This window comes from Hyaena hyaena, unplaced genomic scaffold (assembly GCF_003009895.1).
Source record: "Hyaena hyaena isolate Hyena2069 unplaced genomic scaffold, ASM300989v1 scaffold_252, whole genome shotgun sequence".
Lineage (NCBI taxonomy): Eukaryota > Metazoa > Chordata > Mammalia > Carnivora > Hyaenidae > Hyaena > Hyaena hyaena.
This window is the reverse complement of record NW_024080884.1, coordinates 595671-615938: the sequence shown is the minus strand read 5'-3', so window position 1 is coordinate 615938 and position 20268 is coordinate 595671. Positions and strand designations below refer to the sequence as shown.

General features: G+C 46.8%; 3 protein-coding genes across 4 annotated transcripts; 1 reads left to right on the top strand and 2 right to left on the bottom strand.

Moving 5' to 3' along the window:
- Window positions 1-571: 571 nt before the first annotated feature.
- Window positions 572-2043, bottom strand: SELENOH (selenoprotein H). The gene is made up of 4 exons (XM_039245116.1): window positions 1738-2043; window positions 1513-1658; window positions 1265-1395; window positions 572-762 (listed from the first exon to the last, which is right to left on the bottom strand). The coding sequence occupies exons 1-3, from the start codon at window positions 1857-1859 to the stop codon at window positions 1295-1297; spliced, it is 369 nt and encodes a 122-aa protein (XP_039101047.1). The 5' UTR covers window positions 1860-2043; the 3' UTR covers window positions 572-762; window positions 1265-1294.
- Window positions 2044-2547: 504 nt separating this feature from the next.
- On the bottom strand, window positions 2548-11078 carry TMX2 (thioredoxin related transmembrane protein 2). Of its 2 annotated transcripts, XM_039245106.1 has the most exons (8): window positions 10829-11078; window positions 5902-5962; window positions 5546-5659; window positions 4962-5038; window positions 4633-4739; window positions 4158-4223; window positions 3936-4065; window positions 2548-3423 (listed from the first exon to the last, which is right to left on the bottom strand). In XM_039245106.1, the coding sequence occupies exons 1-8, from the start codon at window positions 11015-11017 to the stop codon at window positions 3277-3279; spliced, it is 891 nt and encodes a 296-aa protein (XP_039101037.1). In that variant the 5' UTR covers window positions 11018-11078; the 3' UTR covers window positions 2548-3276. The 2 variants fall into 2 exon arrangements, with proteins under 2 accessions (XP_039101037.1, XP_039101038.1); XM_039245107.1 differs by lacking the exon at window positions 2548-3423 and having other exon boundaries at window positions 3973-4065; window positions 4169-4223.
- Window positions 11079-11188: 110 nt separating this feature from the next.
- Window positions 11189-19474, top strand: MED19 (mediator complex subunit 19). The gene is made up of 5 exons (XM_039245108.1): window positions 11189-11677; window positions 17547-17803; window positions 17970-18066; window positions 18398-18492; window positions 18684-19474. Exons 1-5 carry the CDS (start codon window positions 11410-11412, stop codon window positions 18750-18752), a joined length of 786 nt encoding a protein of 261 aa, XP_039101039.1. The 5' UTR covers window positions 11189-11409; the 3' UTR covers window positions 18753-19474.
- Window positions 19475-20268: the final 794 nt, after the last annotated feature.

The following is a 20268-nucleotide window of genomic DNA, read 5'->3' as shown; positions in this document are numbered from 1 at the left end:
GCACTTTGGGAGCCAAGCAGTAGTACCGTGGGTACAAAATTATGAACTTGAACTATCTTATTTCTTTGTAATCTATTTTCCAGTTAGTGATAAACAAGTGAAACTATAAACTGTGTGGTCCCCAAATCTATGAGGTCATAAATAACAACCAACGCCAGGGATCCTAAGTTATATCTAGTCACTGCTCATTTAATAATAAACGAGAAAAAACACCTTCTGTGAAACCAAGTGTTTCAGAAGGGATGAAACAGTGCTGGGGTGGAACTGGGTAAAGGCGACAGGACATTTGCCAGTACCTACTTATAGTGGGCCTTACGCACTCCATTGTGGGAAGGCCAGTCAAACCTCTGCAGGGGCTAAAAAAGAACTCCCATCATCACTTCCAAGAAGTGTTCCGTGAGTTGAGAGAGACATACGTGCATTAGTATTTACAGGTATTTCACGTGATCTACCAGAGACCCTAGGAGCTCCAGGTTAACTGGTGACCTTAGGAATATGAAAAATGCAAGGGGAGCCAATCCCACAAAAGGACAAGGCTGAGCTTTGTTCACCTAATACCATAACATTAAACTATTACTCAAATACTTTATTTCAACTTTTATTAAACAAAGCAAATCCAAGAACTTTTCAACACCTTACGAGAGGGTTGCCTCACAACTGACCCATCACTTCTGGAGGAGGAGAAACCATGGCTTCAGGCACATGACTGAAGTTTGGCCATGTCCCGTCATAAATGTTCCAAACATCGCCAGGGACAGAAAGCTGTGAACAGGAGGGAGGGAAAAGAGGTTAGAGAAGGGGCCCAGGCAATCCTAAAGACCAAGACAGCTGTGCCCCCCACCCTGGAGCCCACAAACCCAGGAGAGTTCAAGGATAGCATCCTGCTTCACTCAGCTCATCGAGTGCCTGACAACATGCCGGAGCGTTAAGAATAAAAAACCAGTCAAGTCCTTGGGGCCAGGAGTGACGGTACTGGTTCTCACGTGGGATCAATAGACCTATCTTCAAATTGCACGTCTATAGGGTCATTTACATTACCATCAGCATCCTACGACTTAGCTCAAGGACAGTGAAACATGCAGCTAGCCAAAATGTTTCACGCCGACAGGAAACAATTTATTGCCGATTTCTAGCTTTCCTACCAACAATACGGGGACACCCTGAGAGCAAGAAGGGAGTTACGAGTGGTAGGCCCTGTGTGATACGGGGTAAGGGAGGGCTGCTTGCAAATAGCCGCAATCCACCCCTCCTGCCCCCTTCAAACCTCAGTGTGGGCACTTCTACTCAAAACACCCTACGAGAGGTACTTCTTCAGCTCCTTCACCACCTCTTGAGGCTCAGGGAACTTGAGTTTGCGTGGGGGCCCCTTCTTAATCCCAGTCCAGAGCTCCACACCTGGGAAAAGAGCGAGGGGAGCGAAGTCACCTCGCCATGCACCAGCTTCTCCCCCCAAATCCCGGTGCCCACGGTCTGAGACCAGCGCTCCCCGCCCGCCCTCGGGCCCCCACTCACTGCTGCCATCCGGGCGAAGCAGCGTCACCTCGAAGCTGCCCCTCCGGGGCTTGGCAGGATTCACCTCCACCGGAAGCTCCGGGGTGTCCAGGCGCAGCGCCTGGCTCAGGGCCGCGGCGTTGCGCCCGTAGACGCGTCAGCTCGTGCTAGGAGAGACGCGGAAGCTCAGAAGCCGGGCCTCGGTCGGCCCCGGCCCGCTTCCCCGCGCCTCTCCAGGCCCCTCACCAATGCTCGATCACGACGGTCGCCTCCTCCACGCTCTTCCGGTCGCCCGCCGGCTTCTCCCGCTTCCCCGCCGCCGCAACCACCTCCGCCTCGGCCTTCCGCTTCCTCCCGCGGGAAGCCATGGAGCCGGGAGCCGAGCCGACCTGGGCGGCAGTAGGGGGCAGACGCAGCCACCGAGCGGACGAGGACCCGGGCCGGCGCCGCTGCAGCCCCAAACCGCAGTCCGGAAACCCGCCGCCAGGCCCAAGCCCCTCCCTCACTGCGGAAAGCGTGGCCGCGGCGCCCACGTGGCCTGGAGGCGGGCGCCGTGGGCACGACCACTCAGCCCGCGGCCTGGGGGGGGCGGGGATGCGTCCCTGGGCACAACCACTCAGCCCGCGGCCAGGGGGGTCTCCGGGCACAACCATTCAGCTCACGGCCGGGGGGTGGGGAGGGGGAAAAGTTTCCCGGGCACAACCACTCTGCTCGCGGCTGAGGGTAAGGTGCAGGGAGCCCCAGACCGAACCACCCGCCCTTCGGGAGGGGCGCCGACTAGGCAGCTCTGGAAACAGGTCAGGCTTCACACAGGCCTTTCTGTAAGCGTCCGTCCGGGCTAAAGCGCGTGCCCCAAGACATACAAAGCCCCCGCCCCACCTCCTCCTTGGGAACCCGCGCACCAATCCCAAATCAAACCCACAAACTAATCTAGGATCGGAAACTAGTCTTCCCCACCTCTCCCCGACCCTGGGAACCAAAGCCTGGCAGGTGAGATACCATTTCCTCTGCAGGTGCAGGGCCTTCCTTAATAGGCTGGAACACACAGAGGCGCAATCAAAAGGAAATCCCAGTCTCTTTATTATGGAAAACTATCAACTGGGTATTGGGAGTAGGTAGGAGACTACAGGAAACCTTACGCCTGCCAAGGGCTTTCTCCTCTGAGCCCCACCAGACAAAAGAACATCTCAAACCTATTCCCTTTCCTCCCAAACTCCAAAAATTAGGGGGATTGTTAAAACTATCTCCAATGAGTAAACTCAGTGGTTAAAGGTTTCTCCTGAGGACCAGTTGACAACGTTAGCCTTATACTTATTAATGGAGGCCACAGACCAAGCCAAAATGCCTACAGAAGCAAGGGTCCTGGAGGGAAAAATCCTAGTGCAGACTCCAGACCTAGGCATTTTCTGTTAGGTTTAATATAATCTAGGCAGACTGTGCAGGTCCACTAAGAGGAAGGGTGTGAAAACACCACATGGTGGAGACATGAGTGACTGGTGGACAGCAGCTGGTACTTGGACCCAAGCCTGGAAGGCAAGTATTTCCTCCTTCATCATTGGAGATCTCTCCCTTCTTCCAGTGAAAGTTGGCCACAGCACTGGAGGCCTTCCTGGAGGGGGCCTGTCAATTCCCTGAAAGCCTCTTGAAAACCAGAAGCATCACCCTGCCTGACTGAGGCAGAGCCAAAGGGAAAACATAAATAAAAGGCCCAGGCCTCAAGCAGGGCCTGTGGTTACGGAAGGGGCAGGGCCTCAAAGGTGAGGAAGCACTGACAAGGCAGGGATTCTATTTGTCCTTCTTGCTCTCCCCATCCGGCACCTCCGTGGCGGCGGGGGCCACAGGCTGCTCCTCAGGGATGTGATCTCCAGTCTTTGATAGCTTCTTGGCCCTTTGATACAGCTCGTTCAAGTTGAATTCTCGGATCACATTCTCCTGTGCAAAAGAGGTGCTCACATCAGGGTTCCAGTTGGAAAGGAGAGTTCTTACCGGGAAATCAGAAGTATTTAAACACAGCCTAAGAGAGAAGGAGAAGGAAGGAGAGGACCGAACCTCCTCTAACCTAACTCTCCCTTTCTGGCTACCTGGAAAAGTCAACCCTGTACAGTACGTACCTGTTAGTGACCATCACTGTATCAAGAATTACAGCTACATTTTTAACATAACTCTACAAAACCAGCCTGTGGTCCATGGGCCCACAGACTGGGAACGAGGGCCTCTGAGACTGAATCTTAACTAGTAACTGTCCCCCGGTACTAGCGGTTCTGGCACACAGTGGAAGCACAACGAATTTGCTGAGTGAATTCATGAATCAAATCTGGTAACTAGTCCACTCTCTCAAAACCAGTGGCCATGTGGCAGAGCCAGGAACCAAACCCAAGGTGAACTCCAAAGCCAACCACCATTCCACACCCTTCTCCAAACCATTTGCTCACTCTTTCAGATACCTCAGAGAAGGTCCAAGAGACAGCTCGTCCTTTTTTGTCAATCTGTGGCCGCCGCATGACCTCCTTGCCACCTTGGAACAGGATCAGGGTAGGGAGTTGCTTGGTGAGTGGCGATGTGCTCACTTTGTACCTACAGGGCCCAGAAAGTACTCCGTAAATGCATCTGTCTACATCACTTAAAGTGATTTATTGCTCAGACCCTCTGTCTGGGCCTTTACATACCGTGTACTAACATCAGTGTAGCGTCCAACGTCCACCTTCCCGAAATTTAGCCCTGTACAGTTGTACCTGAGAAAAATATATTATTTAACATAGTGAAAGAAGGGATTGGATCAAGGGAAGAAATTCAAATATTTGAGGAGAGGGGAGAAAGGCCTATAGTTGGGGCACCTGGGTGACTCAGTGGGTCGAGTGACTGACTCTCGGTCTCGGCTCACGTCATGATCTCTCAGTTCGTGAGTTCAAGCCCCACATCAGGCTTTGTGCTGCAGTGCGGAGGCTGCAAGGAATTCCCTCTCTCTCTCCCTCTCTCTTGCTCCTCCCCTACTTGCGTGTGCTTTCTCTCTCAAAATAAATAAACAAACTTAAAAAAAGAAAAAAGCTTTGGTTGCAACGTGCCAAAATCAAGGCCAGAAACAATGAGAGGGAGAGTGCAGCGCCTCCATTCCCATCCTCCCCTGCCCTCCACGGGACTCACTTGAGGGACAGGTCAGCATAGATAGGAGCAAACGACTGGCAGTCATTAGACCAATTGGCAAAGAACTCCACAATCCAGGTGACCCTCCTGTCCCGCTCTAGCTCCTCCTGCCACACACAGGGAAGAAACAGTGAGCTGGATCGCAAGGGCCCCCGGGTATGATTCCTCACCCTGGTTTTCCCTCCTCCCCCCTCCCTAGCTCCGGTAATAAACCGCAGTGCCCTAGACTTCCATTCTGAAGCACTGTTACTCTTCCTAGAGAGGAAAGAGCACAGCTACGCAATCACCCACGTGGGACCCAAGAAACAGGAACAAGGCAGAGCACTCACATCGATGGTTTTGTCATTGAAGTACTTGATATACTCAGGGCCCATGTACAGGGGGGGCTTGCACGTCATCAGGAACACTGAACACGGAAAAAAGATGTCAGAGGAAACGTGTAAGGCCTCCAATGGAGGGTTTGCTTGCAAAGCGATTCAAAGACTTCAGGTACCAAAGAATACACTTTGTGGACGTACACAGACCACTGACAAATTCCTCTCTTCTTCAAGTTTCCGTAGACTCATCTCATCACCTGAGCCACACACATAATTAGGTACAAGATACAGAAGAAGGTGGGGCGCCTGGGGGTCTCATTCGGTTAAGTGTCCGACTTTGGCTCAGGTCATGATCTCACAGTCCGTGGGTTCAAGCCCTGTATCGGGCTCTGTGCTGACAGCCAGCTCAGAGCCTGGAGCCTGCTTCGGATTCTGTGTCTCCCTCTCTCTCTCTGCCCCTTCCCCACTTGCTCTCTGTCTCTGTCTCTCAAAATAAAATAAAGACATAAAAAAGAAAAGAAAAAAAAAGAAAAGAAGAAGGCTCTGGAGAAACTTGTTTGGGGTTGGAACTTGGTTCCCACACCCGATCTCCTTACCGATGCAAAGGGTGATGTAAAGCAGGCCCATGCGAATATCCAGACGGAAGAAAAGGATTGCATTGGCCACTTTACTAAACATGAAGATGTTGCCTATATGCTGCTCCACGGTGACTGAAACACAAAGATGTCACAGGTCAGGCTGGGCTGCAAACTCCTATATCCCGTCTGTCACTCTTCCTGTGGTACTTTGGGTTGGGAAAGGGGAAGAGGATAAAAATCCAAGATCAAATTCAGTCTTGGCATGGGATGTGGGACTCGCACATCAAATAGCGCCCCTCCCCTAACAAGAATGAAAGCACCTCTGTAGGGCATCAGGTCTAACCTGGAGAAACTGAGGCACAGGCTAAACTTACTCGATCTGCGGTTCTTCATCATCACAATGGCACTGAGGAACATCAGGATCTCTACTTCTCTCTGGAACAAAACCAAGTAACAGGAAATGCCATAAACATAGATGCTGTGGGTGGGGAAGGGAGCCAAATAGGGAATAAAAACCATCAGAGCTCCACTCTGGGAATGGGGACAGCGAAGAAAGAAAAGAACTGCAAGGGCGCCTGGGGGGCTCAGTTGGTTGAGTGTCAGTCGGTTGAGATTCTTGATTTCAGCTCCGGTCATAACTTCACAGTTCGTGGGTTTGAGCCCCACCTCAGGCCTCTCTGCTCCAAGCAGCGGGTCCTGCTTGGATTCTCTCTCTCTTCCTCTCCTTCTCCACCCAAAATAAATAAATAAACATTAAAAAAAAAAAAAAAAAAAAGGATGTAACGGCAGTCAACTAAGATGTAGTGGGAAAAACACCAGTCAGGGTCTACACCTGCACAAACTGGCTGGTGTCTTTCAGCAGATGACTTAACCTCTGCACTTTGGTTTCCTCGATGGAACAATATTTGTTCCAGTATCTAGTAATATCTGTTACTGTGAGGATGCAATGAGATCATGGGTATGAAAGAGTTGCATGAAGCCTGGTACCATATAAACTATACGACAGGGGCGCTTGGGTGGCTCAGTCGGTTAGGTGTCCAACTTTGGCTCAGGTCATGATCTCACCATTCGTAGTTTTACCCCTGCGCTGGGCTCTGTGCTGATAACTCAGAGCCTGCTTGGGATTCTCGTCTCCCTTTCTTTACTCCTCCCTCTCTCTCAAAAATAAGTAAATAATTAAAAGTAAGTGTCCAACTTCAGCTCAGGTCATGATCTCACGGCTCATTAGTTCGAGCCCTGCATTAGGCTCTACGCTGACAGCTCAGAGCCTGGAGCCTGCTTCGGATTCTGTGTCTTCCTCTCTCTCTGCCCCTCCCCTGCTCACGCTGTGTCTCTCTCAAAAATAAACATTAAAAAATATTTTTTAATTTAAAAAAAAGACAGTTAAAAATTAAAAGAAAAGCTTCTTGCCTTCCATGTGTCTAAAAGCAGGACATAAATTTTTAAAGGTGTTCTTCCAACTCTCTCTACCAGGAAGGACAAAAGGGAGACAATTTTAGACCCTATCAGCCTGGAAACAGCACCAGAGGACTCTAACATAACAAATGAGCGTTTATTTACCATTAGTTTACCTTCCCACCGTGTGTCGCCCTTGGAAGCCTAAAAGTTCTTTCCTTTGTCCAGTCATTTCTCCAAAAATGTATTGCTCTTTGTTGAGATACTACAAAAGCCAGAGTTCTTAACCACTTCTGAGTTAACTCCTTTCCCCTGGCTATCTCCAATACACACATGAGGTGTACATATTAATAAACTTTATCTTTTAATTGCTTTTATTTTTTTAAGTAGGCTCCACGCCCAGCACAGAGCCCAATGTGAGGCTTGAACTCATGACCCTGAGATTAGAGAGAGCTGAGATCAAGAGCCAGATGCTTAACCGATTGAGCCATCCAGGGGCCCCTCTTTTCATTGTTTTCAATCTGTCTTTTATTACAGAGAACTCAGCTAAAACCTCAAAAAGGTAAAGAAAACTAATTTTCCACCCCTACAATACTTTAATAAGTCCTTACTACTCAGATTTAACAGTAATGTTTTGCCAAAATGGTTCCATTTCACCTATGCTACCCACTTGTTCTGCAAAAAACTTAAAGCAAATTCTAACTATTATCATTTCACCTGTAAATACTTCAGTGTGTATCTCTTACACATAAAGACTTCTTCTTTTTTTTTTTTTAAGGAGCCTTTTATTAAAGATTCTTTTTTTTTTTTTCCTCAAGTAAGCTCTATACCCAACATGGGGCTTGAACTCACAACCCTAAAACCAAGAGTTGCATGCTCTTCCAACTGAGCCTGCCAGGACTTCTACTGCTGCTGCTGCTGCTGCTTTTTTTTTTTTTTTTTTTTAACAAATCAAAATACCATTGTCATACCTAACACAATTAATAACTCCTTTCTGAGATTTAATACTTGGTCCTTATTCAAATGATCCCAATTATCTCAAAGTGTCTTTGTACAGTTGTTTGTTCAAATCAGGTACAAGCAAGGTCCATACAGTGCATTTGCCTGATGTGTTTCTTTCGCCCTCCTCTATCTCTAAAGGCTATCTATTCTGTCTTTTTACCCCAGGCTATTTATCTGTTGAAAACAGGAGTCCAGGCGCCTGCTTGGCTCCTTGGCTGACCGTCCCACTTCAGCTCAGGTCATGATCTTGAGGTTTGCGAGTCTGAGCCCCTCCTTAGGCTCACTGCCATCACTGCAGACAAGCAGAAGCGTGCTTCGGATCCTCTGTGCGCCCCGCTCCCCGTCCAGCCAGAGACAAAAATCTCTCTTTCAAAAATAAGTAAACATTAAAAAAAAAAAAAAAAAAGACAGTCATTTGAACTGTCAACTTTCCCGCTTTCTGGATTTGGCTGTTTGCAAACTGATGGGATGTGTTCTTCTGATGATGATTTTCTATCTCCTGTATTTCTTATAAAGTGGCAATGAAATCTAGAGACTTGCATACAGTGAGATCCAAATCTTTTGCAAGAAATACATCATAGGTAGAGTATGTACCACCTTCTGCATCCCTTCAGAGATGGGTTTTAGCATCCACAGATGATCATTGCTAGGTTTACTATTCCATTAGGGAGTTGCTAAATGTTTTCTGTTTGGTTGGTTGACTGGTTTTTTTAGTAAGCTCTATGCCCAACATACGGCTTGAACTCACAACCCTGAGATCAATAGTCCTATACTCCACTGAAAGAGCCAGCCACACATCCCTGCTAAATGATTTTTAAATTCTATCAATCTATATTTATTAGCACAAATTTGTCTATTAAGAAGTCAGCATTCCCTTACCAACTATTTGGTTACTCTGAAAGACAATATATACAGGGAATGCAGAATGATTCTTCCCTTTTACTTAATGAAACAAACTTTTGTTAAGTCACTGAAAATTTGAGGTTCACTTTTTAAAAAATATTTTATTTATTTTTGGGACAGGGCAAGGTGGGAAGGGGCAGAGAAAGGGGGACTGAGGATCTGAAGCGGGCTCTGCCCTAACAGGCTGTCAGCACAGAGCCCGATGTGGGGCTTGAACCCACAAACTGCGAGATCACTACCTGAGCCGAAGTCCAAGCTCAACTGATGAGCCACTCAGGCGCCCCTTATTATTATTTTTTTATTTACATGTTATTGCTCACAGTATTTACCTTAATATCCTAACTTCTCAGTCACTAAGGTAAATCAGTAAAACATGGGTTTACCAGGAAAACAAACACTGGCTATAAACTCTAAGCAATTTTTAAAAATTCTATTAGAGAAATAGTAAAATACAGAAGTTCCAGTATTTTGCATATTATTAAACAACAGTATACAAAGAAACTCGTTCTATAAAAGGTCCCTACACTTATGAAAATCTTTACTAATACTCACTTATATCTTTGAGTCCCATTGGGTTAAATCAGTATAGAATACAATGGTCCTTCCTTATCTGTGGTTTTAGTTACCTGCGGTCAACCGCAGTCAGGAAACAGATCATCCTCTTTCCGACTTATCAACAGAAGGTCAATAGTAGCCTAATGCTATGTTACAATGACTGTCATTCACCTCACTTCATGTCACCTCACTTTATCATCTGATATCATCACCAGAAGGATGAGGATAGTAGGGTAAGATATTTTAGGAGAGGGAAAGAGAGAGACTACACTGACATAACTTTTATTACATTATACTGTTAAAACGGTCCTATTTCATTATTGTTAATCTCTTACTGTAACTAAATTGTAAATTAAACTTTACCAGTAGGTATGTATGTATAGGACAAAACATCATGTATATTGGGACTCCATGCTACCTAGGGTTTCAGGGAACCACAGGGGGTCTTACTATGAATATTTACTCCTCACTCGCCCCAGATATGTGGGGGAGGGGGACAGACGGACCCTCGTATTAGATAAAAATAGGTTCTTCTCAAGTAGCGAGGGTACACTTAAGCTACTTACTAACACCATCTGGGAAAGGACACAGTAACTATGAATGAGTAAGCAAGGAACGGAATATAAAAATAAGGGAGTGGCTCCTGGTAAAGGTCAAGACTTCGTTTTGTGGTCTGAGAAAAGACAAAACCCCAGGCTGACCCTCCTCCCTCAGAACACGGCTACTGCTGTAAAGCAGAGAGAGAGCCCAACTCATTTTTCTGAGCGGTCTCTCTGCTCCTACTCAGGAAGTACAGCAAGAGGCTAGAGAGAGATTTCTTTACAATTTTTTGACAATTCCTTTTCAACAGGCCTAAACTGTGTTCATTTTAACATCCTGAGGATGCAGGGCGGTGCCTAACAGATAGTGCCCACTCTGGAAATATTGAGTGAATTAAGAAACGGCTGATAGAATGTGCAGGTGCTACAGCCAAAACAGTGGCTTCAAGTCGCAGTGACTGACTAGCTGACTCACTAGTGGTTAGTTTGGCAACTCGCCTAACCATGCCGAGATCAGTTTCTTCATCAATAGAACGGGACTACTGCTACCCGCCTTGTTTATCTCACTGGCTCGCCGGGAGACTTTACATAATGGGCAGCCCTGTAAAACACTGTAAACGTGTAGAGTTTGGGTACGGCTGTTGGCCAGCAGGAATGCTGAGACAGGAAGAACCCAGGACTCAAGAACACGAAGAGCTAGCCTGCTGTGCAGGATAACCTGCTGTTTTCCCATCTTAATTAAACATGAAGTGGTTTAGGCCCGATGATGGGCCAGACCCTACATTCTAACAGTCCGTAGGTCCGTTACAGGCTCGGAACCTCAAGATACCCTCGAAGATGTGAACCTGTAGGCTCCCGCATGCAACCGCTGGGGGCAGGGAAAGTCAAGGTCGCGGGGTCCGCTCACCCAGTCAAAGTCACACGGGTTGCCGTCTTCGCGTTGCGTGGGGAGACTGCTGCAGAGAGGAGGTAGCTTCCTCACGAGTAGGAATGCAGCAGAAAGCAGGGCTGACAGAAAATAGTAAGGTCGGGCCAGCCATCGTGAAAGTCGTGGCACCGAATATACCAAAGCAATTAAAGGTGCGAGGACCGCCATCTTCCCGGCCCTTGGGGCGCCCGGCGCGTTTCGGCGTCTGCAGGTCTGGCCCCGCCTCCCTCACCATCGAGACTGCCATTGGGCCAAGTCTCGGATGCACCGCCTCTGCGCCCGGAAGTAGATCTCTCATTGGACGCTGTGGAAGGTAAGCAATGAAAAGGGATTTAACACTTTATTGGTCGACCTAGCTGTCGCTTTTTCCACTTAAGTCATTTTATTGGCTATGCGACTGTCGCGAACGGAGGACTACAGAGAATTTAACTAGGTTAGACAGGACTTCCTGAACGTTCTCATAAAGCGACGGAAGTAGTTGCCGGAAAAAGGTAGGCGGGAAATCCAATGAAAAGCGGCTCCTAGAGGAACGGGGCGGGACACCGTGAAAGGATTGTCCAATGAAAACTACTGACGCCAGACACCAGGACAGGGCCGGGGTGGAGGAGACGATGGAGAATTTCTCGGCGCTGTTCGGAGCTCAGGCTGACCCACCACCGCCCCCAACCGCACTCGGCTTCGGACCAGGGAAGCCACCACCACCGCCTCCCCCTCCTCCGGGCGGGGGCCCGGGCACGGCCCCGCCGCCCACGTCGGCCACGGCCCCCCCGGGTGCCGACAAGTCAGCGGCTGGTTGTGGTCCCTTCTACCTAATGCGGGAGCTTCCAGGTGAGTACTATGCCCGGCCGAAGGCAGCCAATCAGATCATAGTGAGGAGGTGATGGGCGTGGCTCTCAGCTTGCTGGTGGAGGTTTGCGGTAACCTAGGCAACGCGTTGGGAGCTCAAAGTCAGTCGGAAGGGATCTGAGGATTCCCACCCCTTTGGATGAGTGACCTGAGTTTGGCAGGTATTGGGAAGTGAGAGAGAATAAATTTCCGTGACCATCTTTCATACCATATCTGGCTCTGTCTCTGATACTGATTCATGGTTGCCTGAAATTTTTAATTTTTTATAGTTTATTTATTTACTTTTTAATATTTTTATTTTATTTCTAGGAGAGAGAGAGAGAGAGAGAGAGGGAGACAGCGTGAGCAGGGGAGGGTCAGAGAGAGAGGGAGATACAGACTCCGAAATAGGCTCCAGGCTCTGAGCTGGCAGTCAGCACAGAGCCCGACGCGGGGCTTGAACCCATGAACCTCGAGATCATGACCTAAGCGAAAGTCGGACGCTTAACCGACTAAGCCACCCAGGCGCCCCTAGTTTATTTATTTTTGAGACAGAGAGAGACAGAGCATGAGGGGCAGAGAGAGATAAAGACACAGAATCTGAAACAGGCTCCAGGCTCTGAGTTGTCAGCACAGAGCCTGATGCGGGGCTAGAACCCATGATCCATGAGATCTGACCTGAGCCGAAGTCGGACGCTTAACCAGCTGAGCCCCCCAGGCGCCCCTATGGTTACCTAAAAATTATCCAGAGTTTGACTTTTGAACTTGACTGTCCCGATTTGACATCCCTGCCGACCTAAGGTTTTCCAAATCTGCCACAAACTTGCTGTTGGTTTGAGGCATGTTGCCCTTCTTCTCAGGGCCTCTGCGTTTCCTTATTTGTCCGAAGAAGTGAATAGAATTGAACCAAAAACGTGTTTTGCTGAGCACTAGTATTTACCAAGCACTGTTCTAAGTGCCGTCAAGTACAGTTGTGAATAGGGTTGACAAGATCTTTGCCTTTTTTGGAGTTTACATATCAGAGGAGACACAGAGTACACTAGATAACATCAGATAATGGTTAGTGCTAACAGGAGAAAATCTGGTAAAGAATTGAGGAGGCAGAACTACTTTAGCTAGAGTGATCAAAGAAGCCCTCTCTGAGTAGATAATTTCTGAGCTTAAATGTAAAGAGCTTAAATGTGAGGGGGAGAGCTAAATCAAGATGCAAGAAATGAGGTCAGAAGCCCTGATGTGAGGGGAAAGCTTAGAATATCTGAGAGTCAGAAGACCAGTTGGACTCCAGTGAAGTTTCAAGGGAAAGAGTTATAGGAGATAAAGGTGAGAGGGGTAGGCAGAGGACTTTGATCTTAAGTTCAGGGGGAGCCATTTTATTTCTTTGTTTGTTTTTTAGTAATCTCTATACCCAACATGGGGCTCAAACTCCTGACCTGAGATCAAGAGTCACATGCTCTACTGACTGAACTAGCCAGGCGCCCCTCAGCCCTTTTAATACAGGAAAGTGACATGATCTAATTATTTTAATCTATTTTAATCGCTCAAGCTGCTACATGAAGAATAGAAAGTGAAGGTGGGGAAAAGTGGGGAAATCAGTCAGAAGTTACTGTTTAGTACTCCAGAAAAGAGATGATGGTTTGGACTAGGCAGTAGCAGTGGAGGAGAGAAGTGAACAAATAGATACAGGATAAATGTAGGGGTGGAGCTTATAGGAATGAAGGATTGAATATAAAAGTAGAGAGGAGGAGCACCTAAGTAGCTCAGTAGGTTAAGCTTCCGGCTCTTGGTTTCGGCTCACGTCATGATCTCATGGTTTGTGGGTTCGAGCCCCATATCAGGTTCGGCACTGACAGTGCAGAGCCAGCTTGGGATTCTGACTCCCTCTCTCTCTGCCCCTACCCTGCTCTTTCTCTCTCAAATAAAAACTAAAAATAATAACAATAAAATGTAAAAAAAAAAGTTTAATAAATAAATAAAAGTAGAGAAGAATTGAGAATACTTGTAAATCCTTGGGTTGAATGATTGGGTGGATGGTAGTGGTGAGGTGAAGAAGGAACAAGGTTGAGGAGGTGGAAATCAAGGGTCATTTTGGACGTGTTAAATCTCCCAAGTTGCCTTTTTTTTTTTTTTAAATGTTTCTTTATTTTTGAGAGAGAAAGAGAGAGAGAGAGTGTGTGTGTGTGTGTGAGAGAGAGAGAGAATGGGGGAGGGGCAGAGAGAGAGAAGGTCAGAGGATCGGAAGCAGGCTTGAAGCTGACAGCAGCGAGCCTCATGTGGGGCCTGAACTCACTAACTGTGAGATCATGACCTGAGCCGAAGCTGGATGCTCAACTGACTGAGCTACCAGACACCCTTCCAAGTTGCCTTTCAATTCCTCCCAAGTCCTACTGCTACATCAGGAGTTGAGGGAAATAATAATGCATGCCGGTACAGTACTTTGAAGTTCACAGTACAGTTATATACATATGTAATAGAGTTTAGGGGCGCCTGGGTGGCTTAGTCGGTTAAGCGTCCGACTTTTGCTTAGGTCATGATCTCGTGGTTCGTGGGTTCGAGCCCCGCGTCGGGCTCTGTGCAGACTGCCAGCTCAGAGCCTGGAGCCTGTTTCAGTCTGTGACTCCCTCTCTCTCTGACCCTCCCCTACTCATGCTATCTCTCTCTCTCTCTCCTAGAAATAAATAAAACATTAAAAAAACCCAAAACATTATATACATATGTAATAGAGTTTAATACTTAGAATAGCCCGTTGAGGGGCCCCTGGGTGCCTCAGATGGTTGAGCGTCCACCTCTTGGTTTTGGCTCAGGTAATGATCTCACGATTCATAAGCTCTAACCCTGCATCAGGCTTTCTGCTGTCCGCACAAAGCCTGTTTCAGATCCTCTGTTCCCCCTCTTTGCACCTCCCCCACTCATGCTCTCTCTGTCAAAAATAAGTAAACATTTAAAAAAAAGAACAGCCCTTTGAGGTAGACCTGTTGTCGTTGAAAAAAAAATGAAGCAGAGAGAGATTGACTTTCCTTTGGTTAGTGGTTGATCTAGTCCTTGCTTTTAAGGAGCTTATTTTACTTAGGGATATAAAATATGTGGCTTAAGGGTAGTGTCTAGATTTCTTGTTAGGGCTAATCTTGTTACTCTGTGGTCATGCCTCACATACAACTGAGAACTACATGATGAGGGCCCCTGGTTGGCTCAGTAGGTAGAACATGCAACCCCTGATCTTGGGGCTGTGAATTCAAACCCCACATTGCAGGTAGAGTTTGCTTTAAAAGAAACAAAACCAAAAAATTACATGATGGTTTTTAAAATGTTTCTTATTATCCAAAATGACAGGAAGAGTCAAGCTGTCACTTGAGCCCGACTTGGAAAATTTGTATTGGTGAAGAAAACTAGAAAGAATGGTCTTATAATTAAATTAGTCTTCCTAAAACAAATGCCCTAAAAGGAAACAAAATGAGGAGCGTGTTTTTCAGGAGATGATGGGGGACTATATCGATGGATCAGAATTTGGCACAGGGGAGTGGTTGATCACACCCCAGAGCTAAGATACAGTAAAATATGTTTTATTGTGAGTGCCAAAGGAATTTGAGCTTTTTCCTGAGGGTAATAGTACATCACAGATTTTTGAACTGCGGAGTACTGCTTCTAAAAATATCTGGAGAATATGGGTGCCATGTATTGAAACAGAGAAACCATGAGGTGGGGAATATTTGGAGTTTAAACAGATGAATCTGGGGGCACCTGGCTGGCTCAATCAGAAGAGCATCCAACTCTTGATCTTGGGGTTGTGAGTTCAAGCCCCACTTTGGGCATAGAGATTACTTAAAACTTGTTAAATCTTAAAAAATGTTTTTAATTCAAAATTTAAAAAATGAAGCTGCATGAAATTGACTAAGAGGAAGTTGGAACTGCAAGATTAGTTTCTAATTAGGAGGGGAGTCTGGACTGGAGGGAGAGATTTATAAATCATCTTCGTGGAACTGATCGTCAAAATGGGAAGTTGGATGGACTCAGAGTGTTTCGGAAAAGCAGGAATGCCTTCTTGCCTAAGCCTTGAGTGTGACCGCCCGGATGAGGAGAGCTGACGGGGGAGTGGGGACAGGGTACTCTACAGCAGGAGGCAGTGCCTGGTTCTGAGGAGCCATACTGGGGCACTGAGTCTCCTGTTGCTACAGCAGACCACACTCCTGAGATGCTTGCCATGAAAAAGAAAAAAGGGAAGGAGAAGGCCTAGGGGTGTGGAGGGAAAATACCTTGCTCACTTAATAGTTCCTGAGCACCGAAGGTGTGTGCTGTGTTGGGCACCAGCGATACAAGTATCAACAGGAAAGACACTCTCTCGGCCCTCAAAGGACTCAGTTCAGAACCTGAGTCTTTCCAAGTTAATGATTATGAACGAGCCACTTTGTCATTTGTATTCTTCGTGTTCATCGTAACAGTAAATGAAATTGTGGGCTAGATCTCTCTACCCTTGCCTCTAGATCCTTACCACATTACTAATAACTTTCTATTCTTTGAAAAAATGTCAGGCATGCAATATTTATACTGATAGTGCCTTGCATCTATAGAATACTTTATACTTTTCAATGTTTTCATTTGAACCTTGAAAAACATTAAGTTTTTCTTAAGATAGCGGTTACCCCACCCCAGAGATAGGAGGAAACTGAGGCATAGAGTACGACTAGGTTTAGAATCCTAGTTGCTCAGCTGCTAATCATTTTTTTCTAGGCAAAGCATTATACTTGCTTTTATTAGGAAGAAGAGAGACGGTGGTAACAAGTTAGGTAGCAGTAGCTAAAAAGTCCCATTTATTCCTATGTAATTAGTGTTTCTTGCTATTTTAAAAAAAAAAAAAAAAGTTCTTGACCAGACATTCAAGCCATTACCTTGCTTCTGGTTGAGTTCTGATGTAGCATCCTGCTGGTGTCAGAGAGTATAATTCTTCATGTAAGTATATTCTATGAAAAGCACTAAGAACTGTGTTTAGCATGGAGTAAGCATCATGTGAGTTATTACTGCGGTGAGTTCAAGGTGGGAGAGCGTCTCCTTCATTGGGGTAGAGCAGTTTGTCTGTGTCCTATTTGGATTTTTGCTGCCTTTTCTCCTTCCCATTCCAACCTACCATACCATTCTATAGTAGTATATTTTTAGTGTTTATTATATGTTATTTAGTTTTAGTGTTTTTTGCTTTTATTTTCTTAAATTACTTTTTATGTTTATTTTTGAGAGAGAGAGAGAGACAGAGTGCAAGCAAGGCAGGAGCAGAGAGAGAGGGAGACACAGAATCCAAAGCAGGCTCCGAGCTGTCAGCGCAGAGCCCAATGTGGGGCTCGAACTCCGGAACCGTGAGATCATGACCTGAGGTGAAGTCGACACTCAACCGAGCCACCCAGGCGCCCCATGTTTTTTGCTTTAAAAGTAAATTTAAATCTCAGTGTCTGACTTCAGCTCAGGTCATGATGTCGCAGTTCATGAGTTCGAGCCCCACATCAGGCTCTGTGCTGACAGCTCAGACCTGGAGCCTGCTTCAGATTCAGTGTCTCCCTCTCTCTCTGCCCCTCCCCCACTCATACTCTGTCTCTGTCTCTCTCAAAAATAAACATTAAAAAAATAAATTTAAATATTTGGAATTCTCACTTCAAAGATTTACAGTAGTTCACTTTCCCCATGGGGCCTGGCTCATTCGGTTAAGTGACTGACTCTTGATTTCAGCTCAAGTCAGGATCCCACGGTTTCATGAGTTCGAGCCCTGCATCGGGCTCTGCCTACTGACCATGCACAGACCCTGCTCGCGTCTCTCTCTCTCTCTCAAATAAACTTTAAAAAATTCTCCTCTTGGAACTGCTTTTTTTTTTGTTCTTCTCCCTGTGTCCTCTAGGTAGCACCGAATTGACAGGCAGTACCAATCTGATCACACACTACAACCTGGAACATTCCTATAATAAATTCTGTGGGAAGAAGGTGAAGGAGAAGCTAAGTAACTTCCTGCCTGACCTGCCAGGGATGATTGATCTGCCTGGTTCCCATGATAACAGCAGCCTCCGCTCCCTCATTGAGAAGCCCCCTATTCTTGGTGGCTCTTTCAATCCTATCACGGGGACCATGCTGGCTGGCTTCCGCCTCCATACTGGCCCGGTGAGTCCCCTCCTGGGGAGGAAGGCGGCAAATGGGGAGGCCTGAAAGGCATGGAGGTAGTTTTTCTGTCCAAGTCTGTTCCTTCGTAACTTACTGAGCAGAACAGATGATGGGAGCAGGGGATCTCCTCGCTTCGCTCACCTGGACCTTCCTTTGGTTCCTTCAGTTGCCAGAACAGTGTCGTCTGATGCACATTCAGCCTCCCAAGAAGAAGAATAAGCACAAGCACAAACAGAGCCGCACCCAGGATCCTGTCCCCCCAGGTAAGCAGCAGTTCTGTTCAAAGCCAGAAAACCTGGATCTGGTTGGACCTTCCTCACTCAGTTAAAAGGCCAGTTAGGTTCCTTACAGAGCCCTGAACTCCCAGATGCTCCTGAAACTGATCTAAAGGTAAGTGGGTCTCTCTTGCAAGTGGGTCTCCTAGGCAAGTAAAAACCCGGAATGGTGCTTTAGCAGTGCCCCCGCCCCCCCATGCTTTCTGGCCATTAGAGGAAAAGTGGTTGTCCTTGACTAGGTTTTTGTATGGTCTTTTGAGTTCCTAACTGTAGGGAATTTTGAGCTCTGCAGCTGATAAGCACCTACTCTCTCCTACAGAAACGCCATCTGATTCCGATCACAAGAAGAAGAAAAAGAAAAAAGAGGAGGATCCTGAACGGAAAAGGAAGAAGAAAGAGAAGAAGAAAAAGAAGGTAGGGTAGGGGCCTGTTGCTGCAGTCCCCCCGAGTCTCCCCATTTCACCCATCTTCTGTCGTCCTTTGCCTCAGGTTGGACCCAGCCAGGACTGAAAACCCAAGGCACATCAGCTTCTTCCTATACAGCCCCAATCAAGGCCAAGGCTCCTTTCTGGCTGTTCTTACCCCTCCTTCCTTGTCTTCCCCAGAACCGACACAGTCCAGACCACCCAGGTGTGGGCAGCTCTCAGGCCAGCAGCAGCAGCAGCCTCCGCTAACAGGGCTCCACCAGAATGGCTTCTCCTGCCTGACGAAAGCCGTGGCCTAGGCTCAGACACCGCCTCGGGAGCGTCCCCTGCAGCCGGGACGGAAGCCAGCTCCTACTGCGCTTGGCTAAGATGAATGCATTACATGACAGAAGGGCCATGCTTTTGTTAAGGCTCAGCCCACTTGGCTTTCTCACGGACATCTCTTCCTCTCCCAGGAAGCTTCGTTTTCATCTCTTTTGTGCAATTGGTCTGATTTAGGACATGGTCTCATTTGTTAGGGTTTTTCTTTTTTTTTTTTTGATTTGCATTTATCAAACTGGGTGAACTGTGGCTGCCTATTAAGAGGTAAGTGCCTTTCTGTGTGAGTCAGGGTTTAAGCCAAGGCATTCAAAGACCTGAGGGAATCTGGGTCTTATCATTACGTTATGTCATCAGCAGCCAGGGAAACCACCAAAATAAGATTGGGGAGCATGGTCACAAGTGAGGCAGAGCTTGCCGGTACACGTCTACAGTGGAATCACAACACTCTGCCCGTAGCATGGAGAGCCAGGCACCTGGACTCCTCCATCTGAAGAGTTGATCCAGTTAAGGCTCAACTGTCTTCAGAGTCCATTTTGCATTGAAACGGAACAGCCAACTGGAAAAGCACCCAGTCACTAGTGTATTTCAACAAGCTTGATTCTTGGTCAAGCCTGTGATTTTTTTTTTTAAATAAACCTCTGGCAAGCAAAGGTAAATGTTTCTCTTGTCTTCATAGGAATCTTTGAACTGCCTCATTCCTTAGTTAAGACAGTGAAATTCTCTGGCTGATGTGGAAACATTTTAAGCTAAGACAGCAACACAAAGGCAGCCTGAACTAGCAAAATGTAAAAGAAATCCCTTCAGTCTTTACAGCAGGCCAGGTGACTGGAAACATCCATGAGAAAACCCAAGCTCCTGTAACCTGACTTTAAGTACACTTGACACAGAAGAGTTAAAGTCTGCTGCTATGAGCCAAGATTACTACTAGATCAGTAGGTGGAGAACCACTCGTTCAGCTACAGTTTTAAGGTAGGATGTCAGCAAGAGTGTAGATGCTTAAGTCATGGCAGTGAAAATGGGTTCTGGCCAGTTTCTGGAGATTTAGTATCTGAGGAGACCTATTTAAAATTAGGGCACAGCCTTTTTGCTTTTGATAACCAGAAGAGACCAAGTGAGTTATCAAATTGAAGTGCCAGCCATACCCAGTCACTTTGCTCTAACGGGCTTTTTCATCCCTCAGTCACCCACTGCCTCACCTTTGACTACATCCAAAAAGTGCTTTACTTTCCAGGGACAAAATTCTGCATTAAAACACTGTGGGGGTCAAGATTCTCTAAGCTTTGAAATGACCATTAAGCAGTTTTGGTGATGACAAGACTTTTCAGGAATTTTTTACATTAAATCACCAAAATAAGAAGAGCAGCTATGGTTTTAAGTGGTTGTTCTCACTACAATCCTGCCTAAAGGTGAGCCAGGACCAGAGAAACTTAGAGGTTTTCTGTGT